The sequence below is a fragment of the Peromyscus californicus genome, unplaced genomic scaffold (assembly GCF_007827085.1).
Source record: "Peromyscus californicus insignis strain IS unplaced genomic scaffold, ASM782708v3 Scaffold_24__1_contigs__length_46423439, whole genome shotgun sequence".
NCBI classification, from domain to species: Eukaryota; Metazoa; Chordata; class Mammalia; order Rodentia; family Cricetidae; genus Peromyscus; species Peromyscus californicus.
The window spans coordinates 39,436,301-39,460,912 of NW_026294535.1; the positions used below are offsets into that span (position 1 = coordinate 39,436,301).

At 46.8% G+C, this 24,612-nt stretch overlaps 1 protein-coding gene across 1 annotated transcript in view; it reads left to right on the forward strand.

Annotated features, from left to right (window-relative positions):
- The window catches only part of Ppm1h (protein phosphatase, Mg2+/Mn2+ dependent 1H), an 89,152-nt gene extending 64,835 nt beyond the window's left edge, over positions 1-24,317 (forward strand). The window contains exons 5-6 of the mRNA XM_052753488.1: positions 3,928-4,079; positions 19,604-24,317. Coding sequence (XP_052609448.1) covers positions 3,928-4,079; positions 19,604-19,751 — 300 coding nt within the window. The 3' untranslated portion in view covers positions 19,752-24,317. The remainder of the gene's footprint in view (positions 1-3,927; positions 4,080-19,603) is intronic.
- The last annotated feature ends 295 nt before the right edge of the window (positions 24,318-24,612 follow it).

The window sequence follows — 24,612 nt, forward strand, 5'->3', positions numbered from 1 at the left end:
CAAGACTCTTGTCCTCCAACTCATTCCCCTTAGCATGTACTGAGTGTGTTTCTTGAGTATAGGAGAGGGGAATGCAAGAGCCTCCTGCTTCTGCATAAAGAGCCTATTGCATTTTGATAACTATTTGGGCATGTCCAAGTCAGCAAGCTATGCCTGTTGGATCACACTATGAAACTAGTGTCTCATGAACGGGTCTGTAGTTAGATGATGACGTAGGTCATCAAGGCAGAGGAGTCCGTCAGCTCTGTCTCCTAGCCCAGAGGTACTTGTAGCCAGGAGATCACTGGTCATGACCCCTCAGCTGTGTAGATAACAGATGGCCTTCGGCTTGGTTGGTTTGATTTGGAACCGATTCATTCAATGGTGCTATATACAAGTGTATTTTGAATTCTGATCTTTCACCTGGCTAGCAGGATGAAGTGTAATATGTAATAATATTCTCTACCGGTGCTGGGCAGTGGCATTGGGACCCAGTGCCTGGGCCGACACAGCCACAGGAGAATTGCTTGGCGGTGATGTATCGTAGGTTATGTGCGCTAAGTGCATCTTGAGCTCACCATATCTTCAATTTAATAAGGAGTCGATCAGGACGTAACCCCTTTCTTAAGTCAAAGAACATCCATGTATCACTCTAACTTGGACTCCCAAGGCTTCTTTGTAGTTGCCCATCCCCTTCCTCTCTTTGTAGATTGGAACAAGGAGGGGCAGCCATTAGGAGCACTCAGCCTCCTTCCCCCAAGGTGTTCCTCTATGCATCTTGTAGCTCGCCCCTTAGGGTCCTGCAGCGATGCTCTTCCAGATGCCTTAGTGCTGCGGAGCCTCAGAGCCCACTAGATTCACACGAGGCTTCCAGGAACATGAGAAGCTATTTCAGGAAGTGAACAGAGGAACCTTGGGGAGGGGAGGGGGAAGGGAAAAGAAAGGGGAGGGAAAGCGGGGGTTTCTGATTAAGAAAGAGCAACAGCAGCTTCAGGAAGGGAAGAAGTAGGTCTACAAGGATCACTCTAGCCCACTGAAGCCCTGGTTGCTGGCAAGTGTCAGCGCAGAATGGGATGCCTTGCACACCGGTCCAATTTTCCTGAAAGCATTTTTCACAGAATGTTCTGCATCATAGGTTAATGTACAAGACATGAGCCGTAAGTGGAAAGTTGGCAAAGTCCTTTGGAAATTGGCTGAAGGGCAGGAAACAAAGGATAGCAGTAAAAAAACCTAAAAGACTGTTAATTGAGGAGTGCCTCGGGGAATGGGGTTGCTACCGGCTTTGTATTATTTACATAAAAATTGTGTGGAAAATGGTATTGAGAGGGATTTTTCATGCTGGCTAATGAAACCGCATTAGTGAGCTGAGAGTAGAAATGTGAATACAACTGGTGAAGATTCCGATTACAGATGGAATGGAAGAGCAGCATTTTCAAACATGTTGGTATGAACCCGCATGGTTCTGTTGGCCTGATTTCCATTTTGTGACTGGGGTAGGCTAATTTCAGACTGAAGGGATCGACCTGCAACTTCTTGGACCAACGAAAGCATTTTTTGAAGCCCTTGGGGCACCCTGTTCATGGGGTAGATCCTGAGACAGTATTGTCTTCAGATCTGGAAGCATCGATTTTAGGAATGAAAAACAAATGGAAACTCCTCTTAGCTACAGATGGAAGACCTAGCCGCCTGAGATTCTCCACCCCCCACACCCCACCACCCCCCCACCCACAACCCCACCCCCACCCCCCATCCCCCGTTACCTACTATTTTCCTGTTTAGTGGAGCTCAGATGATCACAGCAGCTCCATGTCGATCAGCCCCAGTGCGAAGCTAGCCAGCTCTCATTTAACACATCATGGAATTAACATGGCGAGGTAGGACTTGGAGTTGGGAGCCCAGGAGGGACATGTACTGTCCTTCCCATAGTCCTTAGGAAACTAATTGCATCTGGCATCACAGAGTCTGGAGAGTCCTTGATTTCCAGGGTCAGTAGGACTCCTGTGACCTTGCTACTCAAAGTGTGGTCCCCAAGTGTTTGCACCTCTGATATCATCACCTAGAGAACTGCCGGTTCCTACATCTCTAAGTGCTCAGGCTTCCTGGCTGACTGGTCTGCACAGGAACACTTGTGGAAACATGGCTCCGACACACCCAGCAACCACCGAAAATAAAGCAAAGGGGGGGGCGGGGGGGGTTTGGTTGCCTCCCATCGAAGGAAAATACGACATGAATGGCTTGAGGAAGGATTATGTGAAAACTCAAGTTCTCCCCTTCTAGCCTTCGCCGACCCCAACCCCACGTGCTCAGAAGGCTCAGTGCTTTCTCCAGAATGTCAGCTCAGCCCTAAGGGCGCATGCCTTTTGAGGAAAAATAAAAGAAATATTTAAAAGCCGGCAGAGTATGCCACTGAGTGTTCTTCCCCTGGGGGTGGCGTCAGGTGCTGGGCCATTAGCTAATTGTGACGGTCTCATCCACAGGCCAGAGAGGTCTGGACCTGTGGGGGCTCTTCATTTGAGCTCGTTTACCAAGGTTAAGCATTCTTTTAGTTTGAGGCATCCCACCAGGTTGTCTGCTAACCCATAGGACCAGCCCCTGAAGGATGTCACTGGCCTAGACAAACCGTTCTAGAACAAAGACTGGATTTGAGCCATCTGGTCGACCTCCTAGAACCCCCATTCTCTATGCCTGCGATGGCCAGATGCCACCAGTGTAAGCAGTGTGGGGACACCAGAGCAGTTGCTTATGCCACATTCTCTTTGCCTCTTCCCACCCCTACCCCAGTGCTTTCTCCAGGCCCGCAGGGTAAAGGAATTGAGAGAGGGGAAGTTGGTGAGTCACTAAATTCATGTTTGTCCTCAATCCATGAAGTAGTAGTGTAAGCAGGGAGACTCGGCAGAGTCAGGACGGAAGGGGCTCTGCAACCCCCCAACTCCTCTTGGCTCCTCCCTGGCCCCCACCAACCCTGTCCAGGTAGGGCAAGCATCCTGTTGTGCTCTCAGTCTCGCCCTGATGAGACTTGCTTCTTAATTCTTTCTAGCTTTCTCAGGATGGTCTGTCCCTTGTAAAGAGTTTCTTAGACGGTCTAACAGTGTTGAAATATCACTACCCGTCCAAGGCATGAGATGAGAAAAGGCAGAAAACCTGTCCGACGGCATGCTTTGGAAATGCACTTTGAGCTTTCGTCTTTCATAAACTTGTCCAGATTGGGTTTTGTCAACCCCAAGTGTGATATCAGCCCCTCGTTCTTACCAGGAAGAAGGGGGACTGTTGTGACCCATTGTGCCTCAGAGGAAATAGGCAAGAATATTTCAAATAAATTATGCATTAAACAAAGTGTGTCTTCTTTAGTCCCTTAATAAATACGTATGGAGCCATTTCTTAAAATCCCAAGTGGACTTCATCTCCTCTACAGACTGTTTCTTAAAATGGAAGAATCTGGTTTTTTTTTTTAACTTTATATTTATAGCAATTGGAAAAGGATGGTTCTTAATATATGCAGAGGAAGCTGAGCAGGCCAGCTCCATGCTCGTTGTGGCTTACAACAGTGTCCACGTGTAACTCATCACTTCAGCTGTGTCTCAAGCATTACATTTTCAACTCATATCTTTCTTGTTAATTATGAAGCCCTTTCCGGGCCCCATTCACAGTTGGGACTAGGCCTAAGTGTCTGTAAGCAAGTCCCAGAAAGAGGCTCCCTACTCCACAAAGCTTGCTATGGGATCAAGTACCTTGTAGTGCGTCCATGAAAAAATAGTAGGCATGAAGTGCAATCCTAGTTAGTCTTAACAATGAAAACCTGGACTCAGATATCAAGGGTGAAAGAACATAAGACAGACCAGAAAAAAGCAAGGAATCAGAAGCTGCTTGATTAGAGATGAAAGAAAAAAAACGTATCACCCACCTACCCCCTCTCCCCACTTCTCACATTGCAGTCTCCGTTCTTTTCAGGTCAGAGTCTACGATCTCTCCCAGTATGAGCATGGAGCAGATGACGTGCTGATCTTGGCTACTGATGGACTCTGGGATGTTTTATCAAATGAAGAAGTAGCGGAAGCAATCACTCAGTTTCTTCCTAACTGTGATCCAGATGACCCTCACAGGTTGGTGCGTTTGGAAGCACTGGGTAGTCTCACTCACTGGGACCCCTGCTTTCCAGTGGAGGCTGAAGGAATAGCTTTAGTAATCCAATACGGAAGGGACTACGTATCTCATGAGAACTCGTATGGGCCTATGACCACAGAAAAACCCTCCTTAAGTTAAACCCAAATACAGATGGCAAAGAACTTGACTTAGTTAAAAGTTTCCCAATGGGGGCTGAGGATGTAGCTACATTAGTAGAATGCTTACCTAGGATGCAGAAGGCCTGGGCATTTTTGATAGCACCTCAGAAACAGCTTGGTGGTACATGCCTGTAATCCTAGCACTTAGGATGTGGAAGAAGTTCAACGTCATCCTCAACTAAGTAAGGAATTTGAAGTCAACCTGGGCTACATGAAACCTTATTTAAAAAAACAAAAAACAAAAAAACCCCGCAACATTTTTTTTTCCTTTGTGAAGAGTAAGAGGAATTGAGACAGGTCCCAATATGCAGTGCTGGCTGGCCTACAACTCACTATATAATAGACTAGGTGTCCTCACACTTGGAATGAGCTCCCTGCCTCTTCCTCTGCAATGCTCGAAGTACAAGCCATCGCACCTTCCTCCTTTCTCGAGTTCTTACTTCTGGTTAATCTGGCTTTTGATCCTGCTGAGAGGAAGGATGACCAATCCTTTCATGCATTGATCATCCCTTAGGAAATTCTTTCTTTGGGGAAGTTCAGAGCAAGGAGAAGGCCGTTCCAGTAGAGTAGTCAATACCCCTAACAGCCCTGTAAGACTCAGAACCCTAGAAGGAAACACCTCTACAAGAAAGGTAGCTTTGGCTACGACACCACGAAGTGATTCAGCATGAGTAAAAGCCAGCAGAGCAGCAGACAGTAGAGCTCGACCTAGAAATATTCCCTTACTGAATTGGTTAGCAAAAAATATAAATAAATGTCTTAGCTTGCATTAGAACATTTTAAGAGCTTGGAAAACATGCTCAAGGAAGAGCTAGGAATGGTGGCACTCCCCTTTAATCCCAGCACTCTGGAGGCAGAAGCAGGTGGGTATCTGAGTTGGAGGCTGACCTGGTCTACAGAATGAGTTCCAGGACAGCAGCAGGGACTACACAGAGAAACCCTAGCTCCAAAGGCCAAAATCTTAAAGAAAATATGATCAAGGAGAAGAGATTAGGAAAATCACTATGCAGATTTTTAAAACATGTAAATGGGGAGCTGGATAGATGCCTCAGTGGTTAAGAGAACTTGCTGCTCTTACAGAGGGCCCAGGTTCAGTTCCCAGCACCTACATGGCAGCTCATAACTGGCTGTATCTCCAATTCCAAGGAATCCAACATCCTCTTCTGGCCTCCAAGAACCAAGCACCAAGCACCAAGAACATACACGGTGTGCTTATATACATAAAGGCAAAACACTCATTCACATGCAATTAAAAATACATCTTTAAAATATATAAATGGAACTTCTAGAATGTGTGTGTGTGTGTGTGTGTGTGTGTGTGTGTGTGTGTGTGTGTGTGTGTGTAAAGTAAGAATTCAGTGACCAGGTTAAGGACAGTTGAAGCAAACATTGGTGAGTTAGAAAATTGGTCTGAATAAATAATCTGTCATATAGCTCAGAAAAACCAGAAAAGAAACAGTGAACCATTAAACATGTAGAAAGTTAACCTAAGATGTTCTATATATATGTCCAAAAGGAGATAACATAAAAGATGGGGAAAGGGGGAATTACAGAATCCTTGAACAACACTAAACCTAAAATCTAGAAAACCCAACAAATCTCATAAAAACCAATACAGGAAACTGTAAATAGGTACTTACATTTCTTAATTTTTTAAAAGACTTTCTTGCTTTCACGCTTTGCTTACTATGTCTATGACCACATGTGTGCCATCCTCACATAGACCAGAAAACGGCATCTGATCCCCTGGAACTAGAGATACAATGGTCGTGTGCCAACATGTGGGTGCTGAGAATCGAACCCAGGTCTTCTGGAAGAGCAGCCAATGCTCTTAACCACTGAGCCATCTCTCCAGCCCTAAATAAGTACTTCTAAGGAACTAAAGAACATTAGATGCAGCCACCTCAGAGATGCTAGGAACAGATGGACACAGAAGTAGCCCGTACACTTATAACAATCTTCTCAGGCACAAGAGAAGAGTCAAGAGACTCTGGGCTTGGATCTTCAGTTGACTGAGCGCAAGGCTGCCAATCTGGAAGATTTTTCCTGTGCAGGAAAACTGTCAATAAATGAATTAAAGAAATGGCAAACATAACAAAAACTGAGAAATTTTATTGCTGGCCAATCTCTGAAGAAAATCCTGAAGGATGTACTCATGGAAGAGAACGGAAAGATCCTGGATGAAAGACCCAAGAAACTGAAGTATAAATATAAGTATAAGTAATATGTGGATGAGCATAGACACACATTCTTCCCCCCCCCCCCCCCCCCCGAGAAGGGGTTTCTCTGTGTAGTTTTGGTGCCTGTGCTGGATCTCACTCTGTAGACCAGACTGGCCTCAAACTCACAGAGATCCGCCTGGCTCTGTCTCCCAAGTGCTGGGATTAAAGGCATGCGCCACCACCATCACCCAGCCACATTCTTTATATAAAACACTAATGGGGTTTAAGTTGTTAGAACAAATTTACTGGATTAAAATAGCGTGTTAGCCAGGTATGGTGACACTCACCTAAAATCCTAACACTTGACATTGGAGACAGAAGAATCGCAAGTTCAACAACAGCCTGAGGTACATCGTGATCCCATCTCAAAAACAAACTCAACAACAAAAGAGCGTGTTAACTGGCAAAGGACAGTAATCTGCTTAAATAAGCTATGTTTCTTTTCTGTTTGGGAACATGTTGAAAGTATTTAACTCGTAAACTTTAAACAAATGTAAATAGAGAAACTAACATAATAGTATAATGCCTCTGTTGATAGTGGGAAGAAACCCACATGGAACTGAGCCATATCTCTGAACATCTTGTAAATCAAGGAGACAAATTATACTGCAAACTAGAAATAACCTGGGTCTGGAAAATAGTGCTACATGTGGAAAGTATAAAGGCTGAATCTTGGCCATTCTTTTTTTTTTTCCTGGTTTACAAGCTGAGGCTCCACTCACCTCTGATGTACCAAAAGCGACTGCCCTCCCTCCCTGTCATAACTCCATCTAGAATTTCCCCTGTGTTCTAAGGCTCCCCAACCCCATCTCTCTGACATTTTGACCACAGATAACAACAACAACAATAACAAAAAACAGACTGAAAGAAACCTGTGACCTCAGAGAAAGACGTATAGTGTTCTCAGCCTATACGCTCCATATAAACATGCACAAAAGAGTCCATGCAGCTCCCAGGCTCTACAAAGCTATCCACCTGTATGTATTCCTCCTGGGTATATGCCGCACACTTCCAGTTCCAAATCCATGGCACTTACATCGGTAACAAGCATCCAGTGCCAGAAGTGTAAGCCACAGACTAAATCTCCAAGGAAGGTCACAGGAGGAAAAATAAAGACCAAAAGGACAACACGTATACCAAGAGGATAAATTACAAAGCCACAATTTGATTCTTTGAAGCATCTTAACACATGAGAGAAACACAGACCAAAACTACAATGGACTTCCTCTTCACACTCACCTAAGGGATGTCAGGCAGTCAGAGAAGTAACATGTTGTGTGGAATTGCTCTTCGAAGAGGTCCCAGGAGCAGGCTTGCAGTGGGCTTTCGGGTTGGAAGGGCGGCAGAGTGGGAGTGTTGAGTAATGAGTTGCCTTTGGAAAAGAAGGAGAACAGGAGATCGATGCTGGTGGTAGCTGCACTGTAATACAGGTGTACTGAAAACCACAGAAAAGCACTTTGGATATATATCAACTTTAAAAAGGTAGACACAGTCATTTAAGTATACATAAATATGCTATGTATATTTACCATAATCAAATAATAATCATTAATGATGAATAATGAAATCAATTTTAAAAGGCAATAAAAATTAACAAAGGCTATACATTTTCTGGAACATGAATAAAAATGGGATTCAGATAAGAGTAGTTCAAAGTAGTTATAACTCAGATGTAGCAACAATTAAAATACGAGACAATTATCCACATTAGAATGATATAAAGATATCATTTCAATCTATATTGTATCTACATGGCACATTATAATAAAAATATCAATAGATATTTTTGAGGACTAGAGAGATGGCTCAGTGGTTAAGAGCAATGGCTGCTCTTCCAGAGGACTTTGGATCAATTCCCAGCACCCACCTGGCAGCTCACAACTATCTATAATTCCAGTTCTAGGCCTTCTGACACCCTCACACAGACATACATGCAGGTGAAACACTAATGAACATAAAATAAAATAAATAAAACTTTTAGAAAACAGCATAGGAGGTTTTCCTATGACCTTGGAGTTGGGAAGGATTTCTCACAAAGCACAAATGAGTTTTTATTTTGTTAAGACCAATAGGGGCTGGAGAGATGGCTCAGCACCTAAGAGATCCTGCTGGCTTCCACAGGACCCAAGTTTAGTTCCCAGCATCTGCATCTGCATCAGTGGTTCATAACCACCTACAACTCCAGCTCCGGAGACATCCAGTGCCCTCTTTTGCCCTCCAGGGCATGTGCACACACATGACATATGGACACTCGTGCACATACATAGAAATAAGTGAGTCCTTTTTTAAGGTCAATGTTACTACATTGGCAGTCACATGCTTTGTTTCTTTCAAAAGACAGAAATAGCAAAATGGTGAGCCATGAGCCAAGGGAAGATGTGTACACCTTGTTTAACTGAAGAGGGATTCTTCTCCATTCTACATAAAGGACTCTCACAGAGCAGTAAGAGACAAAAGCTGGGGGTGTAGCTCCATTGGTAGAGCGCTTCCCTGGCACAGATGGAGTCCTGAGTTCAGTCTAAAGAACAGCATGGTGTGTTGGTAGTCCCAGCACTGGGGGCATAGATGCAGGAGGAGATTTGTTGTGGAATAGCATTTTCACTAGGCAAAGATGATTACATTTGTTTATGTTGTGGACTGTTAACTCCAACTGTGTAAAGATGTGTTACTTTTGTTTAGGCTGCATTTATTTAAGGATGTATGTTTAATGATGTAAAGATGTGTGGCATCTGTTTTACCTTGCCTGCCTGAGGCACCTGATTGGTCTAATGAAGAGCTGAATGGCCAATAGCGAGGCAGGAGAAAGGATAGGCGGGGCTGGTGGGCAGAGAGAATACATAGGAGGAGACATCTAGGCTCAGGAGAGAGAGAGAGAAAGAATGAGGAGAAAGAGGGGGATATGCCCAGGGCAAGAAGCCAGCAGCTACCTGACAGACAGATAGACAGACAGACACAAGAGGCAAATAAAAAGCCCCAAGGCAAAAGGTAAATGAAGAGAAACAGATTAAGTTAAAAAGAGCTAGCCAGAAATGAGCCTAAGCTAGGCTGAGCATTCAAAATTAATGCTAAGTCTCTGTGTCATGATTTGGGAGCTGGTTGGTGGCCCCCAAAGTAAGAAGCCTGGTACCTTTTTCCTCCTAGACTTATTTGGTTTAACTGCCCCGGGGCAGAGGCGTTGACGGAACTCTCATTAACAGTCCTTCCCTTGACTCTTACTTGGTTCTTGCTCACCTCCATTTTTAGTTTTCACCCACATTATGTATCCTGCTAGTAATCTCTGTGGTAAAACAGACTCCTCTCCTGCCCTCTTATAGTCTAAAGTCCAGAGGGGGGTTCCAGAAGTCGCCACTTGAATAATTAAAAAGAGAATTTAGCCTGAAACAGTGGCTGTTTAAAATCTGAAGAATTAAATCAGCCTGAGGCCGGCAGCAGAGCGGTGGGGTCGGAGATGGGGAAGGGAAGCCCAGCACTCAGTGCAGCTGGCTGGGCTAGCCTTGGGAGTGTCCTCAGAGAAGGTGTGGAGAGCAGCCATCCCATCTTGGGGCTTTCTGAATTGACGAGATGAATGATTACACACAGGCTTTGTAAGAAAAGGGAGCCTGTGGTCATAATGAAACAGAACTTGTGATTTGTTCGTTACCAAGCATGATCAGGAAGCATTGCTGAGTAACAAACAGCCTTTGGATGGCTCGTGCGCCCTGGGTGTGCCCTGGTAATGGAAGCCGTACTGGGAAGCCAGGGAGGACTTAATTTGTTTCAAGCTCTGGAATGATGTAAAATGCATGGCATTGTTGCACATAAGCTGCATAATTTGGCAGGAAGGCCCCGGCCTTAGCCTGTCTCCTTGAGAGGCCCATGAACACTGAGTGCTCCGGGACTCTCTCTGCCGGGAGCTGTTCTGTTCTGTAAAATGCGGACTGAACGGGAAGTTACCCTAAGTCTTAGCCCCGTCACAATTCTGCGGTGAGGAAAAGCCCGCAGTTCCAGAGGCCCTGTTCACCTTTACATTCCTTTCCCTGTGAATGTAGCCCAGGACCCTAGGTTTGCTTCTGGAATCATGATGGCATCATGGGGAAGTAGACAGTGGCTGTGCCCGAGCCTGAGGGGGGCCAACCCAATGGGACCCGCCCATGGTTTGATTCAAAATAAGAAAGGAAAGATGCACTCCAAGTGTGGGGAAAGCCTGGGGGACCAGAGAAGAAGCAAAGCAAAGGAGCATGTTTCTGAGTTTGATGTTCCCTGTAGACCCATCTCAACCCTGAGACACGAACCGGGGTCTCCCCAGTGTTGTCTGGAAAGGAAGCCCTACAGCAGGAGGCAGGGCCCAGGTTGACCAGCGACAGGCCGGAGTTTGGGGTTTCCTGTTTGTGTTGTGTGTGGGTTTTCTCCCTTTGATTTTTCCGCTTGCTTCCTGACGACAGCCGCTCCCCACACATCGCCAGCATTGTCTTCCCTTGATGACAGTGTCCCCCAAAAGAGGGATATGAAACAGGCCCCTTTCATGCTTTGAGAGTGGAGTTGGTTAACATAAAGACCAGTTAACATACGGCTGACCTTCACACCTTCCTCTCCGGCATGGCGGGGGAGGGGGGTACAAATGGGCCCTGTGATCTGACACCCCCCAGCTTTTCCTCTCTTCGAACTCTTGCCACAAAGGGGCCAGAGCATTAAGCGACAGCTTTGTAGAGGACCCAGAGTCTGAGTGCGGTGGGTGTGGGTCTTCCCTTGTTGTATTGGAGTTTGTCCTGAAGTGATTGATGTAAAGCTGGCAGCTCTTGGACTCTTCTGTGGGGGAGGTCACGAAACGTTCATAGGAAGCTCCTCATGCTGACGTTCCAGAGGGAGGTTGTCGGAGGCCGCGGGGTTCGGGCTGCACCTCTGGTCAGATTCTTTTTTAAAACGTAAAGATAAGGCATGATTCAGAGATGATGACCTCTAAGGTCAAACATGCGAAGCTGGAGGTTGACGGGTGGGTCCCCCTGGGGGACATTATTCAAAGTGGGGAGCAAGTGCGGGAACTATCTGTGAAGACGCTGAACGGTTTGTTGTTTTTTTTTTTTTTGTCGGAGGGGAATAAAGTGTTTATTGCTATTATAATTTATCATTAATAAATCACTACTATTACTGAAGGGGAGGCGGGCAGGTAAAGGTAAGAGGGATGAGAAAAACACATCATGGACTCTCACTCCACGTGCTGAAGCAAATCTTTGCAGGGCTTTGCCCACCCCCTTATTTCTCAAAACCTGTCTATAGAAACCTTACTTTTTCTCCCTTGTTAACAACTCTCCATTGGCCCTGCCATGCCACAAGGGGAGTACGTGTGATCTCTGCTGACAGAAGACCTAGCATGTGCTAACTACATGCTAAAAAGGTGCCCGGCCCTGTCAGGAGTCTGATGGAGTCCTCAAGTACCAGTGTACCAAAATCCCTCTCCCTCAAGCATGAGATGCCTTTTTGCTGGTAAGGGTGTCCTTCGCTTCTGCCCTCTGATTAGCTGTGGGCCTTGAGAAGGAACAGGGAGGTTGAAGGTCAAACACCCAACCAACAGCCCGCAGCCTTAGCGGAGGTACTAAATGCCAATTTGTATTACCCTGGTAATATCTAATTTATTTTGGCAAGAGACAAAAGTTCTCTCTCTCCTTTTTTTTTTTTTATTGGAAATCTTTCTGTAAGTTAGTTGAACTAATTTCTCAGCAGCACCATGTGCTTTCCAAAAACTATGCCCCTCCCTCCTTCTCTCCCCTCCTCTCCCTCTCCCGCCCTCCACCTTATTGCTTGCAGGTTTTAGGAACGAATTCCTGAGTGTTTGATCTGGTGTTTGTAGACTAGATAAAAATCTGCACTTTTTTGTTCCTAGTGTGCTGTTTAGCATATTCAGATCCGTGGGAATCTGGAAGTCCGCCTAAGACCCTGGCTGCAAGCAGCCTCTGCAGCCCACAGACTGGTCTTCTTTATCTGTGCTGTTTGTTGCTGGGGCTGGCAGAGCGAAGCCCAGTGAGCACTTAGCTGTGTGGCCACATCAGGGAATTTGAAAGAGCTTACCCGGGAGGACTGAGAAGGAGCCGGGTTATTATTCCTCCTTGTATTGAAATGTTGCTCTTTGGGAGTTGAACTAAAATAAACATTCACCACCGAAGAAACCAGGGAGCCCAGCCACCGCCAGGGGACTGAGAAGGGGACAAAGGCTGGCAGTGGGTAGAGAGAGCAGGGGGCAGGGGATTCTTGCTCTTCCCACGGGGTGGGGCGCGCTCTCTAGCCTAAAGCCTTAGTCTAGTGTCTTGGGCTTCTTGGCCTAAACCAAGGGCTTCTGACACCCTGAGTAGCTTCAGGAGCTTCAGATCTTGGTTCTGAGCAGGTGACCCAGCTCCCACGGGTTCACCTAATATATGTGCCTCCTCTCAAAACCAATTACCACTCTCTAAGCACAACAAAGGCCACCTCCAAGTCAACCCCAGCCCTCTACTCAGCACCATAGACCCCTGCCAGTGTTCCAAAACTGGGGAGTTTTTTTCCTCCGCTCTTAAATCTCAGAGACCTGCTCAGCATGCAAAGGGGGGCTCCTCCTCCTCCCTCCCCATCCCATTGTATTACTGAGGGGGTGCAGGCCAGCAGATGGAGGTTCCTTTTATATGCAAATATTTGGAACCCATTAATTCCCCAGTCCTTGTCCACCTACCCTCCCTCCTAGAGGACCCTTTCTGCGACGTCCAAAGACGTCCAAATGACAAGTGGACGTTCCCACCCAGCTGTAGGTATTAATGACTGTAAGGAGGGCTAGCCTGAAGTTGACTTATTTGTGACAGCCCCATACTGGTGCCAAGGTGGCCCCGTGGGAAACAGCCTCTGTAAGAGGTAAATGGCTTAAGGCAAAAGCTCGTGGGAAGAAGAAAAGCATTTGAAGTCTAGTGAGGGGAAGACTGATAGCTAACAACACTTCTTGATCTCTGGCCATCATGTGCGGGCCACCATCTTGGAGGCTTATGGAAGCGAATCTTTTCTCTGCAGAAGCCTTGAGATTTACAGTATTTCTCCTCCAGACTTACAAGGAAGGAAAAGAGGGGCCCTCGAAGCTGCATCCGTCTGGGTGGTGTGAAAGCAAAGACGAAATCTAGGTGGTCCCATGTTGTGTGACCATTTTGATGGTGTGCTAACAAATGAAGCTTGCTTGGAGTCAGAGGGCAGAGCTAGCCACGAGCTGACTGACCATAGAGGTTTGGAGGACTGTAGACAGAAAGAATTCAGGAAGTGGTAAGGCGGGGCCGAGAGAAGGTCTTTTGGAAGGAGGAATGGAAGAGACAGGAAGCGACCGGCGGCATCTCCCTGTTCTCTGGTCTTTCAGGTTGTTACCTCAATATTTGACTCCTGATTTTTTTATTGATAAAGATTAATTAGATTAAAGCTTCAGGTCCATAAGCACTGAGCCCCTTGTCTGAGTCACTGAGAAGGAGACAGAAGAATTGCCACACAGCAGAGACTCCTGAGGGTTTCATGCCTTCCCTCCCTCGGTGCATGCAAAAGAGCGTCAGCCTCCCCACAGTTCCAACCCCCCTCTCCTTTCCTGTCCCCTCTGCCATCCCTGCTGTCCATCCTTCCCTGGCAGCCATTTCTTGGTTGCAGAACTTGGTTGATCAATATGGAAAGCTTCAGGCAGAGGAGAGAAGCCATCTTAAAATTCATCTCCTGGGGAAGATTCTTGGCCTTGGAGAAAGTGAGCATTTCCAATGACCGCAGTTCCCCAGAGCGGCCTGGGCAAGCATCTGTGAGGAAGGCCTTGGTCACGGCCCTGTAGCTGTTCCACATCCAGCTTCCAGAATTGCCAGCCACCTCAGCCTGCCAGGTCCCAAGTGCCCCACAACCCACCTCCTGTCCTGTCGCCAGCTGCCCCTCACCTCCACCCCCACCCCCCGTCCCGTCCTTGGCTGTGTGTTTTGTGTTTGCGTCATGTTCAGGCCATGCCCCTCAGTCTGTGGCACATAGATGTCCTTGTGTTCAGTCTCAGTACCACTTCTTAATGTCCTTCTGTTTCATGGCCACAAGAACTGTTTTCTTCATTGCCACCATCCCAGGCCATTTCTGAACCTTGGAAAACAAACCCGGAGCAAAGGTAGCTGAGGGGATTTCTCTGTGTGCTAGTCTCGATGAATAGCAGCAGCCTTGGACTAGTTCCATGCTTGGAACAAATTGACTTTTCAGTGTGGGGGATAGTGAGGTGTCTACCAGCTTGGCCCATTCTAGCAGCTGCAACCAAAAAGGCCTTCTCCGGGAGCTGAGTTCAGTCTGTGGGGAACGCTTCCTTACGAGGGCCTCCTTGTTGGCTCTTGTTCCTGTGCGGGTTTCCTGTCCCGTAAAAGGCATGTCAGGAAGCTGTCTAGAAAGTTCAGGTTCAGGTCTCACTGGTAGGATGCCGGGCTGTCTGATGGAGAGCGCTGTGGAAGCTGAGCAGAGAGAAGGCATGCGTGGAAAGAATCTCAGCTCCTCAGAACAGGGTGGGGCCCAGAAGGCCCGGGATGTTCTCTGAACGTCTTCCTCAGGTTGGAGCCTTTGCCTCCCAGAAGCACGTGGGTTCGGAGGGCAGATACCTGACAGACTTAAGGCTCCGGGTTATGGAGGAAATGGCTAGGTAGACCTAGCACACGGGACAAACGTGAAGTCAACTTTCGTACTACTGCTGTGACGTAGGGATCCTAAGCCCCCAGATTAACGTAAATATGTGACGCACTGGAAAAACTCATAGCACACACACACACACACACACACACACACACACCCATACCAAAGATTGTTTTAAATCTCTAGATAACCCTGGGCACATAGTCAACAACTGATTTCAGAAGAAAAGCTTGTACCTTACCTTAAAACACACGGGGAGAAAAAGTAGAAAGAGGTGATGGAGTGCCCCCCCTCCCTTCCCCACCCTCCAGAGAAAACCTGGATGTGCTAGGACGGTCTGAAAGGAGTTAAACCTGTGCAGATAGAATCATGAGGTGGATTTGGGGAAGAACCAGAGGAAGTCAAGACAGAAGCTGTCGCTATCATGAAGTGGCTCACTGAATGGGCGGAGTAGTAAACTTCTAAAGAAACAGTCAGAGGAGTGAAGGGCTCCTCACGCAGGAGCAAGCGCAGGCCATGTGTGGAAGGTACAATGGTAAGGAAATGTTATAAAAATCTCAGGGCTCATCCTGTAAGGGCCCTTGCCGCCACGCCTGATGAACTTAGTCGGATCCCTGGAGCCCACATGGCGGAAGGAAGGAACAGACTCTGCCAAGTGTTCTCTGACCCCCATGTGCATGCTGTGGCATGCTCATACACATAGATTGGATGGATGGATGGATGGATGGATGGATGGATGGATGGATGGATGGATGGATGGAAGACTCTGCCAAGTGTTCTCTGACCTCCATGTGCATGCTGTGGCATGCTCATACACAGATAGATAGATAGATAGATAGATAGATAGATAGATAGATAGATAGATAGATGATAGATAGATAGATAGATAGATGATAGATAGATAGATAGATAGATAGATAGATAGATAGATAGATAGATAGATGTAAGTAAGTAAAAAAAAAATAAGCATTCATAAATAAAAGTACTTATGCAGAGGACTGGAGTTGGGTTCCCAGAACCATTATCAGATGACTTATGAACACATGGGACTCCAGCTCCAGGGGATTCCATACCCTTTTCTGATGCACATGCATGCACACACGTGCGTGCTCACACACATACACACACACCATAACACTTGAGTGACAATGACAGTCTCCAGTACTGCCCTTTGAAATGTTATTACTCTAAGTTAAATCAGAAATTTCATCGTCTCAAGGTGATGTAAGCTGTCGCTAAAGGAATCATCTTAATGTACTTCTATAGGTGGAAACAAAGTCCAGAGTGAAAAATGGACTGAGAGAAGCGAAGAAGTTTTTGAGGGTGTTGGTTCCCTTACATGCCCAAATAATAAATGATAATGGTGACTAGTAGAGGCTTGAAACCAAGGCAAGCTAGAATATTACACCATTATATGGGTGATTAAGGAGGGTGTTCTAATGTTATTTTAGTTTTTAGGAATAAGGCAGAAATGGTGAACTGTATATATTAAAAATTGAGTAGGATTCCAAATGAACAGAAATGATATCTCCAAAGCACCTGTGTGGGGGTGTGAATGTTCAAAAGCTGTTAACATGGTAGAACATAAGAAGAGGAAAGTGGAAAACACAAAATAAGACTTCATATATGTATGGATGTCTATGTTTGTGTTGTAGTGAAAGCAAAAGGTCAGATACACCAATTTTACAATAAATGCAAGGTTTTTTTTGTTTGGTTTTTTGGTTTTTCAAGACAGGGTTTCTCTGTGTAGCTTTGGAGCCTGTCCTGGAACTCACTCTGTAGACCAGGCTGGCCTCGAACTCACAGAGATCCACCTGCCTCCGCCTCCCGAGTGCTGGGATTAAAGGCGTGTGCCACCACCGCCCAACTATAAATGTAACTCCTAATGACTCTAAAGTTGGGTTTTCTCTTAATTAGCCATGCACCATTGAAGAAATAATACACTCAGGTTATAATACAATGAGATTTAGAAGTCCTATTCTGCTCTGTGAGCTTTATAATCCAATATCACACACACACAGAGTTTTTGACTGTCCTAGAACTCCTCTGTGGACCAGGCTGGCCTTGAACTCACAGAGATCCAGCTGCCTCTGCCTCCCGAGTGCTGGGATTAAAGGTGTGCGCCACCACTGTATCTCCAAAGTTAAGGCCCAGAGATGATCAGTCACCAAGATGATAAGCATCACCTTAATGTTGCTGGTGGCAATGTTATTGCTGACCTCATGGTTATGTCTTACATGTACAGTACAGTATACAACTAAGAATGACCTCATATGCCGGGCGGTGGTGGCGCACGCCTTTAATCCCAGCACCCGGGAGGCAGAGCCAGGCGGATCTCTGTGAGTTCGAGGCCAGCCTGGGCTACAGAGTGAGTTCCAGGAGAGGCGCAAAGCTACACAGAGAAACCCTGTCTGGAAAAACAAAAACAAAAACAAAAAAATGACCTAGAGACTGTCCTGAATCTGTAGAATGTGGGACTGGGGTATTCATGTAGTTCTTCAGCCTAAAGCCTCCTTGGCTGTCGTTCTCTATTTTTTTTTTAATATTTATTTATTTTATTTGTATGTGTATGGGCGTTTTGCCTGTGTAAATGTTTGTGTACCACATGCCTGCCTGGTGCCCATGGAGGGCATCAGACCCACTGGAACTGGAGTTCTAAACGGTTTGAGCCACCGTGTGCATACTGGGAACTGAACTGCCACAGTCTCTCTTAAGAGCAGTAGGTGCTCTTAACTGCTCCCTAAGGCCGTCTCTGTAACCCTCTCTTTATTTCTGGACCACAAGAAGAGACTCCTTAGTTAGGACGAACTGGTTGCGTCTTCCCTCAAGTATAACAGACTTCTGTATCAATCTAATAATCCTCTCAGGATAGTGAGAAAAAGGTGTCTCTCCTACCTACCCGCTATCCACCCAACACGGAGGTGACGCTCATTTTGCATTAAATACAATACGGTGTGTAACACACTACGCTGGCCACCTGGGCTGTATGAATAGACTTAATTCTTCAAGGCTGTACAACTTGGAATGTTCCCAGCCCCGATCATTTGCTGAAACCCTTGTTCTTAAAAGCAACTCTGTTTTAACCAGAGTGCTATACATTCTTGGGAGGTTTAGGGAACACACGGTCATCTGTGCTGAGATCCCAAAGGTAATGCTGAAGTACTCCAAGCAGGGAAAGGTCGTGAGCGCCTTGTAAAAAGCCCCATTGTCCGGCTTCCAAGAGGCTATACGTAGGGTGACATTTATTTTCCTGGTGACTTATCAGAACCTGCCTCGTAGCTGTTTAGGTTCCAAACGTGATTTAATTGTGGTACAAGTAACAGACTCATTATCAGAGCTGGGTTCACCTTCCCCAAGCTGACAAAACTGATCTTTAAACCAAAATGCCAGTTTGCCATGTATATAGAGAAACACTGATACTTTGAAAGCACAAAAAGTAGCGATATTCTTCCCTGGTAGGCAAGCCTCTACAGGGAGGCAGATCGTAATCAGCAGGTTATTTGGTGAACCCGAAATCAGAAAGAGAGAAAGGATGAATCACTTGTTTCCTGGCATAGGCTTAGAAAATAATCCATGGCACACGAAGTCCAGCCCTGCCAGACTTCTTTGAAGTCTCAACTGAGGCACTCCTCACTGATCAGTACTGAGTAGGGAGCTGCCAGGGCTGTGTAGTTCATTCTCACGCCTCACGGTTAACAGAAGCCGGTGCCCGCAAAGAACCCCGCATGTTAGTTCTGCTCTCTTCTCTCCATGTTCGCCTCTTTGCTAGCTTAGCGTCGTCTGTTTTAATTTCCTGTTGAAATCTCAGCGAACAACCATCTTTTCAAATTCTAGAGTGATCCCTCACGGCCCTTAAGTGAACTATAGGAAAGCATCACACAGATAAACGCATAGAGAAAGTCACCCGCACGGAGGCTTTCCCAGTCACCCCTGCCCAGCACCCTTCACCTTCTTGTTATTTTCCTATACCACATGTAGTACTTTTAACATTTTTCTTTCAATTTTTGAACCTATTTTTCAAAAAGGTTTACCGCAGCCATGAATGGAAAACAAACTACTACCTTTTGATACAAAAGGAAGATAGCCTTGGTTTGGTTTTTTTGTTTGTTTTTATTTTTTTCTCTCATGTACTTATTTAGCCAAATACTCTTTGTCATGGACAGCTGGGCGGGTGTGGATCTTTGTTAAGATCTAATAACACCAAATTAGGATTCTCCTGGGTCCGTTGTAACAAATAACCTCTAGAGTGGCTGAGCAGTGGGAAAATGTAGATCATTTAACGCAGAACCTTGTTCATCCAAAAAAAACCCCCCACACATCAGGCCTCACACATCTGGGGAGAAGATGGCTCTCGCTAGCTTTTTGTTATTGTTGTTACTAATTTTAAAGATAGTTGGAAAATGTATGGCCATAGTGATGCCTCCTGCCCAGTCTCCCTGGGCCTTGCGTCTGCCCATGCTGTTCTGACTATCTTATTCCTGTGTCTTCCCCCCCCCCCCCAATCCTGCACAGGTACACGCTGGCAGCTCAGGACTTGGTGATGCGTGCCCGGGGCGTCCTGAAGGACCGAGGATGGCGGATATCAGATGACCGGCTGGGCTCAGGAGACGACATTTCTGTCTACGTCATTCCTTTAATACATGGGAACAAACTGTCGTGAGAGTGACCCAGGGGACTGGGAGGACAGAAAGAGAGGAAGAAAGCTGAGTTGCCTCTGAGCAGGGCGGAACTGGGGAGTGCCTGGGCTGGATTCCAGGTGATGCAATTTCTTCCCAGCCCAGATGGGGGAATTTGCCGCCAAAAGGCCTCTCTGGCTTTGCTTCAAGAGGACTCTTGAGTTTCCATTTCTTCTTTAGTACCAGGTCTGGACACTGAATAAGAGCAAGACGCAGCCTGCCACTGGGTGTTACGTTTCTCTCGGTCTCTGTTGTAGGGCTCCTAGGTGGCTGTTTGCCTATGTGGGGCACAGGCATACACATTTATTTATTTTATCTAGAATAGCAGGGACAGCCATTTCAGGTGTAACCGGCCGAGGACTCCTCAGCCTGTCAAGCTGCCGGCTTCTCTCCAGGCCAAGAGCCACATTGAAAAGTGAGGGACCGTGCCTCAGAAAGTGTGAGCACCCATCTTGTCCAAAGCTCCGGCTGTTTCAGGGATTCTGCCTTGCTCTGTCTCATCCCTTCCCCCACTTCCTGTCTCCCTCTAGATTCTTTTGTGGTAATGGGGTGAGGCAGGGATTTTTTTCCTTTTTGACATTCTTTGAATCTTTCTCATTTCTCTTCACTGGGACTTTCCAATTTGTTGCTGGACAGTTTCCATATCAGAGACCAGCCCGATCTGGCTTGTCCCACGTTCTGTGTCACACACACACACACACACACACACACACACACACACACACACATACACATATACGTGTAGTGGTCCGGAGCAATGCCCCGTGTGGGAGTTTGTCTTTGTTATATGACATTTTTACCCCTGAGTTCTGTTTTCCTCACCAAGTCAGAGTGTGCTTCAAAATGTGGATGTGTCCTCGGACCCACAGTCCCCCTGTCATCTACCAGTCTCGAGAGATTTTGCTGTGAGAGGTTGGTTTTTCATTTCTGGCCTGGGGGGGTACTCTCCCACCTCTTGTGTCCTGGAGACGCATAGGAGAAGCAGCATCTAATACAGTAGCTGAGGAAGTCCTTCTGTCCGTCAGTCAGCCATACTTCGTTAGGGCAGAGTGTGGGATTCAGGCTTCCTAGGTTGCTGACTCTTCTCCACTCCACGGGAAGTGTGAGTGTCACAGGTCTGCTAGGCTGTCGCTCCTCTCTTCCTGCCATCTTCGTTCAAGGGTAGATGGACTGACAGCTGAGTATAAAAGTGAATTTGAACTGGGGCTGGTCATTCCCCTGCTGCCCACCCTCTTCCTCAAGGGAATCACGATGTAGAATCCAAGAGCTGAGGTCCCGTTTCCCCACTGTGCATCTGCCTCCCCTGCTGGACATGCCTCACAGGCATAGCAGAAGCACACATGTGGATGTCCTGTCTGCCTCCTGCCTCCTTGCTGGGAGGAACAGCAAAGTCCAGCTTAAGAATCACCTGCCTCTTGAGCAGACCGCTGCTCTGCCCAGGGGCCCTCAGATCAACATCTGATTGCTTAGTCCTGTTCCTCTAGTCTTCCAAGTATCATCAACTTGGCGTGATTCAGACACTCTTCCAACCCAGCAAAGAAAAAGAGAAAAAAACAAACAAACAAAAAAAAACAATGGTGTAATTTCCCTGAAATGCTCAAGAAGCGACTCCAGATCTTGTGTTTAAGAGAATTCTTTCTTCCCAGAGGAGAGCAGAGGAGCATATCCCCCAGGCTGATAAGTTATCCGCATTCCTAGGATTGTAGATAATTTCTTAGGAAAGGTCTGGTGCCTTCCTCCTCAGGAACAAAGTCACCCCACTGTGTAGAACCAGTACCCAGTCCGGCAGGGGACATACTGTGTGTGTGTGTGTGTGTGTGTGTGTGTGTATGTGCCAACTTGTTGCCTGAGAACCGGGTTGCTGCCATGTCGGGAGCATCTTCATCTGACTGTGCGCCCTCCTCCTTCAGGAAGTCTTTACCACCCCAGACCTCGCCGTCGGGAGTGGTTTGTGGCAACCGTTTGCTTCTCGGGAAGAAGGTGATGCTGTGGGAGACCGCTCAGGCATGTCCCAGCAGCGTGGTCCTCTTCCCGCATCTGCTCAGTTCTCGAAGTCATGTGCAAACGGGGAGACGAGCAAGTCTCGAAGTCCGTGGAGGACCTGAGCCACTGTCCATGGGAGCATTGCCACGTTCTCAATGCCTTTCATAGTTTTGCTTCTCTGAAACTCCTCCCTGGGTCTCACCTTGACCTTCTCCAGTCATATTCAGGGCCACCAGAGTCAGAATTGGAGTGTAAATATCTTAGAAGGTGTTGTGACAACATTCTCCCAGTTCGTTTACTGCCAAGGCACATCTCAGGACAACAGAGCAGAACAAAGCCTGGAAAACCCGAGTTCAAATTATCCTAAAACCCAGGGTCCTGCTGGTTTTAGTTGGAAACGTATCCAGGAATTCTCTTCAGGAGACCCTGTGGGTGGAAGGGTTTTAGTCACAGGTCAAAGCCCTGTTTGTGCTGTGGGATTGTGAAGACGAAAAATGAGGGGCATAGATCAAAAGTGAGCAGAGGGATTTGTTCACGCCCATGGCAGACCTCCCCAGCACTGATATTGCTCTGTGCATTGGGCTTGCTCACTGTTCACCCAGGCTCCAAGTCACCCTGTCCCAGAACAGTAACGTCTGTGTCACAGGTTGGTCCTTGGAGCATTTCTGGAAAGGTCAAAAGACAGCACACTCAGAAGTCTGCAAAATGTCTTTCTGTGTGTTTAGGAACTATGTCTGACTGACTTACAGCCGGACCTGCTCGCCTCCTAAGAGGAAGGCTTGTGTAATGAAAAGCATTTGATTTCCCAGTCAAGGCTTTATGGGTGTCTTGGGGGTTGTGTGGCTACTTCCTTTAATGAAAGGCTCTTTCAACCCTAAATCTCTTGGCCCAGCCCGGCCCCTGCTCTCTGGCCGGTGGTATACCTCCCTAAAGAGTGTGAACTCGGAAGCCTTTTACTAGGCGGTAACTAAAGCTTTGTCTTTCTTAACACCAAATGTCAGCAGCCAAAGACTCGGAAGGGGCCTGCTGGGGTTGTGTACTCAAGGATTGTCCCTGTGGCAGAAAGAGAGCGGTGGCAATTGAGCTGGGCCAAATAATGCAGCTGTCTAACCAGAACAAGCCCGAGGAGAAGCCGGTGTTGCAGTTATTTCCACAGCATTCAATGTTGGAGGATTTGGAGTGTCGGATTTTCTAAATTCCTAACGTCTTACCTCCATGGGGCTACGTGGAGCCAGCTGCGTCTTCCCGCCATGCTTCTCTGAAAGTCCCGTTCTTGAGGGGAATGGTACCCATAGATGGATATGGATGGGCAAGCGTGGGAGCCCCTGGAGCCAAGTGTCCTCCAGGCCTTAGCCGTTTGGATGGGGAGTTCAGTATCCCAAGGCCGCTAGTTTAGAATCCCTTTGGGAAGGTGTCTTTTTAAAATGCGGACCCTTCTTTCGCTTCCCCCCCCCCCCCCCCGCCTCCTTCCTCATCAGCCACTCTGCTGTATTTGCAAAGGAACAAGGGGGGTGGGTGTTGCTGTTGGATGTACTAGTGTGAAGGTGTCACCCCCTTCCTTAGGTGAGCCAGGATCTCTGACGTGTTCAGAGTGTCTACGTTGTACAGTGATGAGATTCTAATTTCAGTGAGTTGTTACTCCTGGGCCAGCTGGAGAAAGCAATGAAATTGTCTATGCAAAGGAACAAACTGCCTGACCCTCAGGCCTACCGGATGGAAGGGAAGAGCAGAGCGGCCTTCGGCCCCAGGACAGAATTTTGTGTTCGGAGCTCAGAATTGTGAGGGCCTGTAGACCATAGCCCACCTCGCTGAGCAAACTTTGGGTGCTGTGTGGCAAGGTGGCATCTGTGTGTACACTGGAACTTTCAGGGGACACTGTGTGAGCAGCCCGGCTGGCTTGCCTCTTCTGTGAGCCCCCTGGCCCTTCTGTCAGATGTGAACACCACTGGGGGAATACTGCTCTTTCTAATTCATGACGTTATCTGTGTAAATAGCTTTAATTTTTCCTTTCTGTGTCCTAGGTGAAGTTGTGTTCATGTAGTTAACCAAGTAGGCCGTGACCAAATAAGGCTGTATCTGTACTGTTGTGTTTCAGCTGGGATGTGAGGAAGATGGAGAAGCCCATGTCCTCCGCCCCTCCTCTCATTCGATGGGTATTTCGTGTGTGTTTAGGGGGGTCCCACGGTTGCTCCTTCATTCCTGTTTTGCCTCTAATTTTCTTTGTCTCGTTGGAAACCCAGGGAGGCCCCTAGTACGGATCGTTTGTAAGAATATGTATGTCATGGTCGTCTGGGTTTCCAAAACTATTCCACATACAGTGACTTGAGAGGAATCTGCCTGGAAATGGTCTCAGAATCCTGTACCTTTCTGCTTTGTGATTGTGAAACACTGACTTTTGTGAACCCCCAAACGAGAACTGTTTCAAGGGGATCTATTTTGTGTGTTGTGAACCTTAGGTGCCATGTCCCCTGGAAAAAGCCCAAGAACTGTATGTGCTCAATGACATTTTAAATAAAATGCTATATATGTATATATAAATATGTATATAGGACATCTTTAGCAAAGTGTTCTTTGTCTCCTGTCTTTGAAGTAGTTGTGCAGTTTCTTCTTGTCAGGGGATGGAGTGGTGGGAAAGTGTACCGGGTTAATGTGAGGTGGTTCCCTGTGAGCTCAGACTCAAAATCTAGAGGGAAGAGTCACCATGTGTGATATATCTATCATGTATGTATGTGTAATCACACAAAGGATTTTAGAGGGAAAAATTATCCCCAAGAGTAATTTTTTTCCAATTTAATATTCCATACAATATATTTTAGTCATTTCCACAGCACCCCTTCCCCAGCTCCCCCCAGATCCACCGCT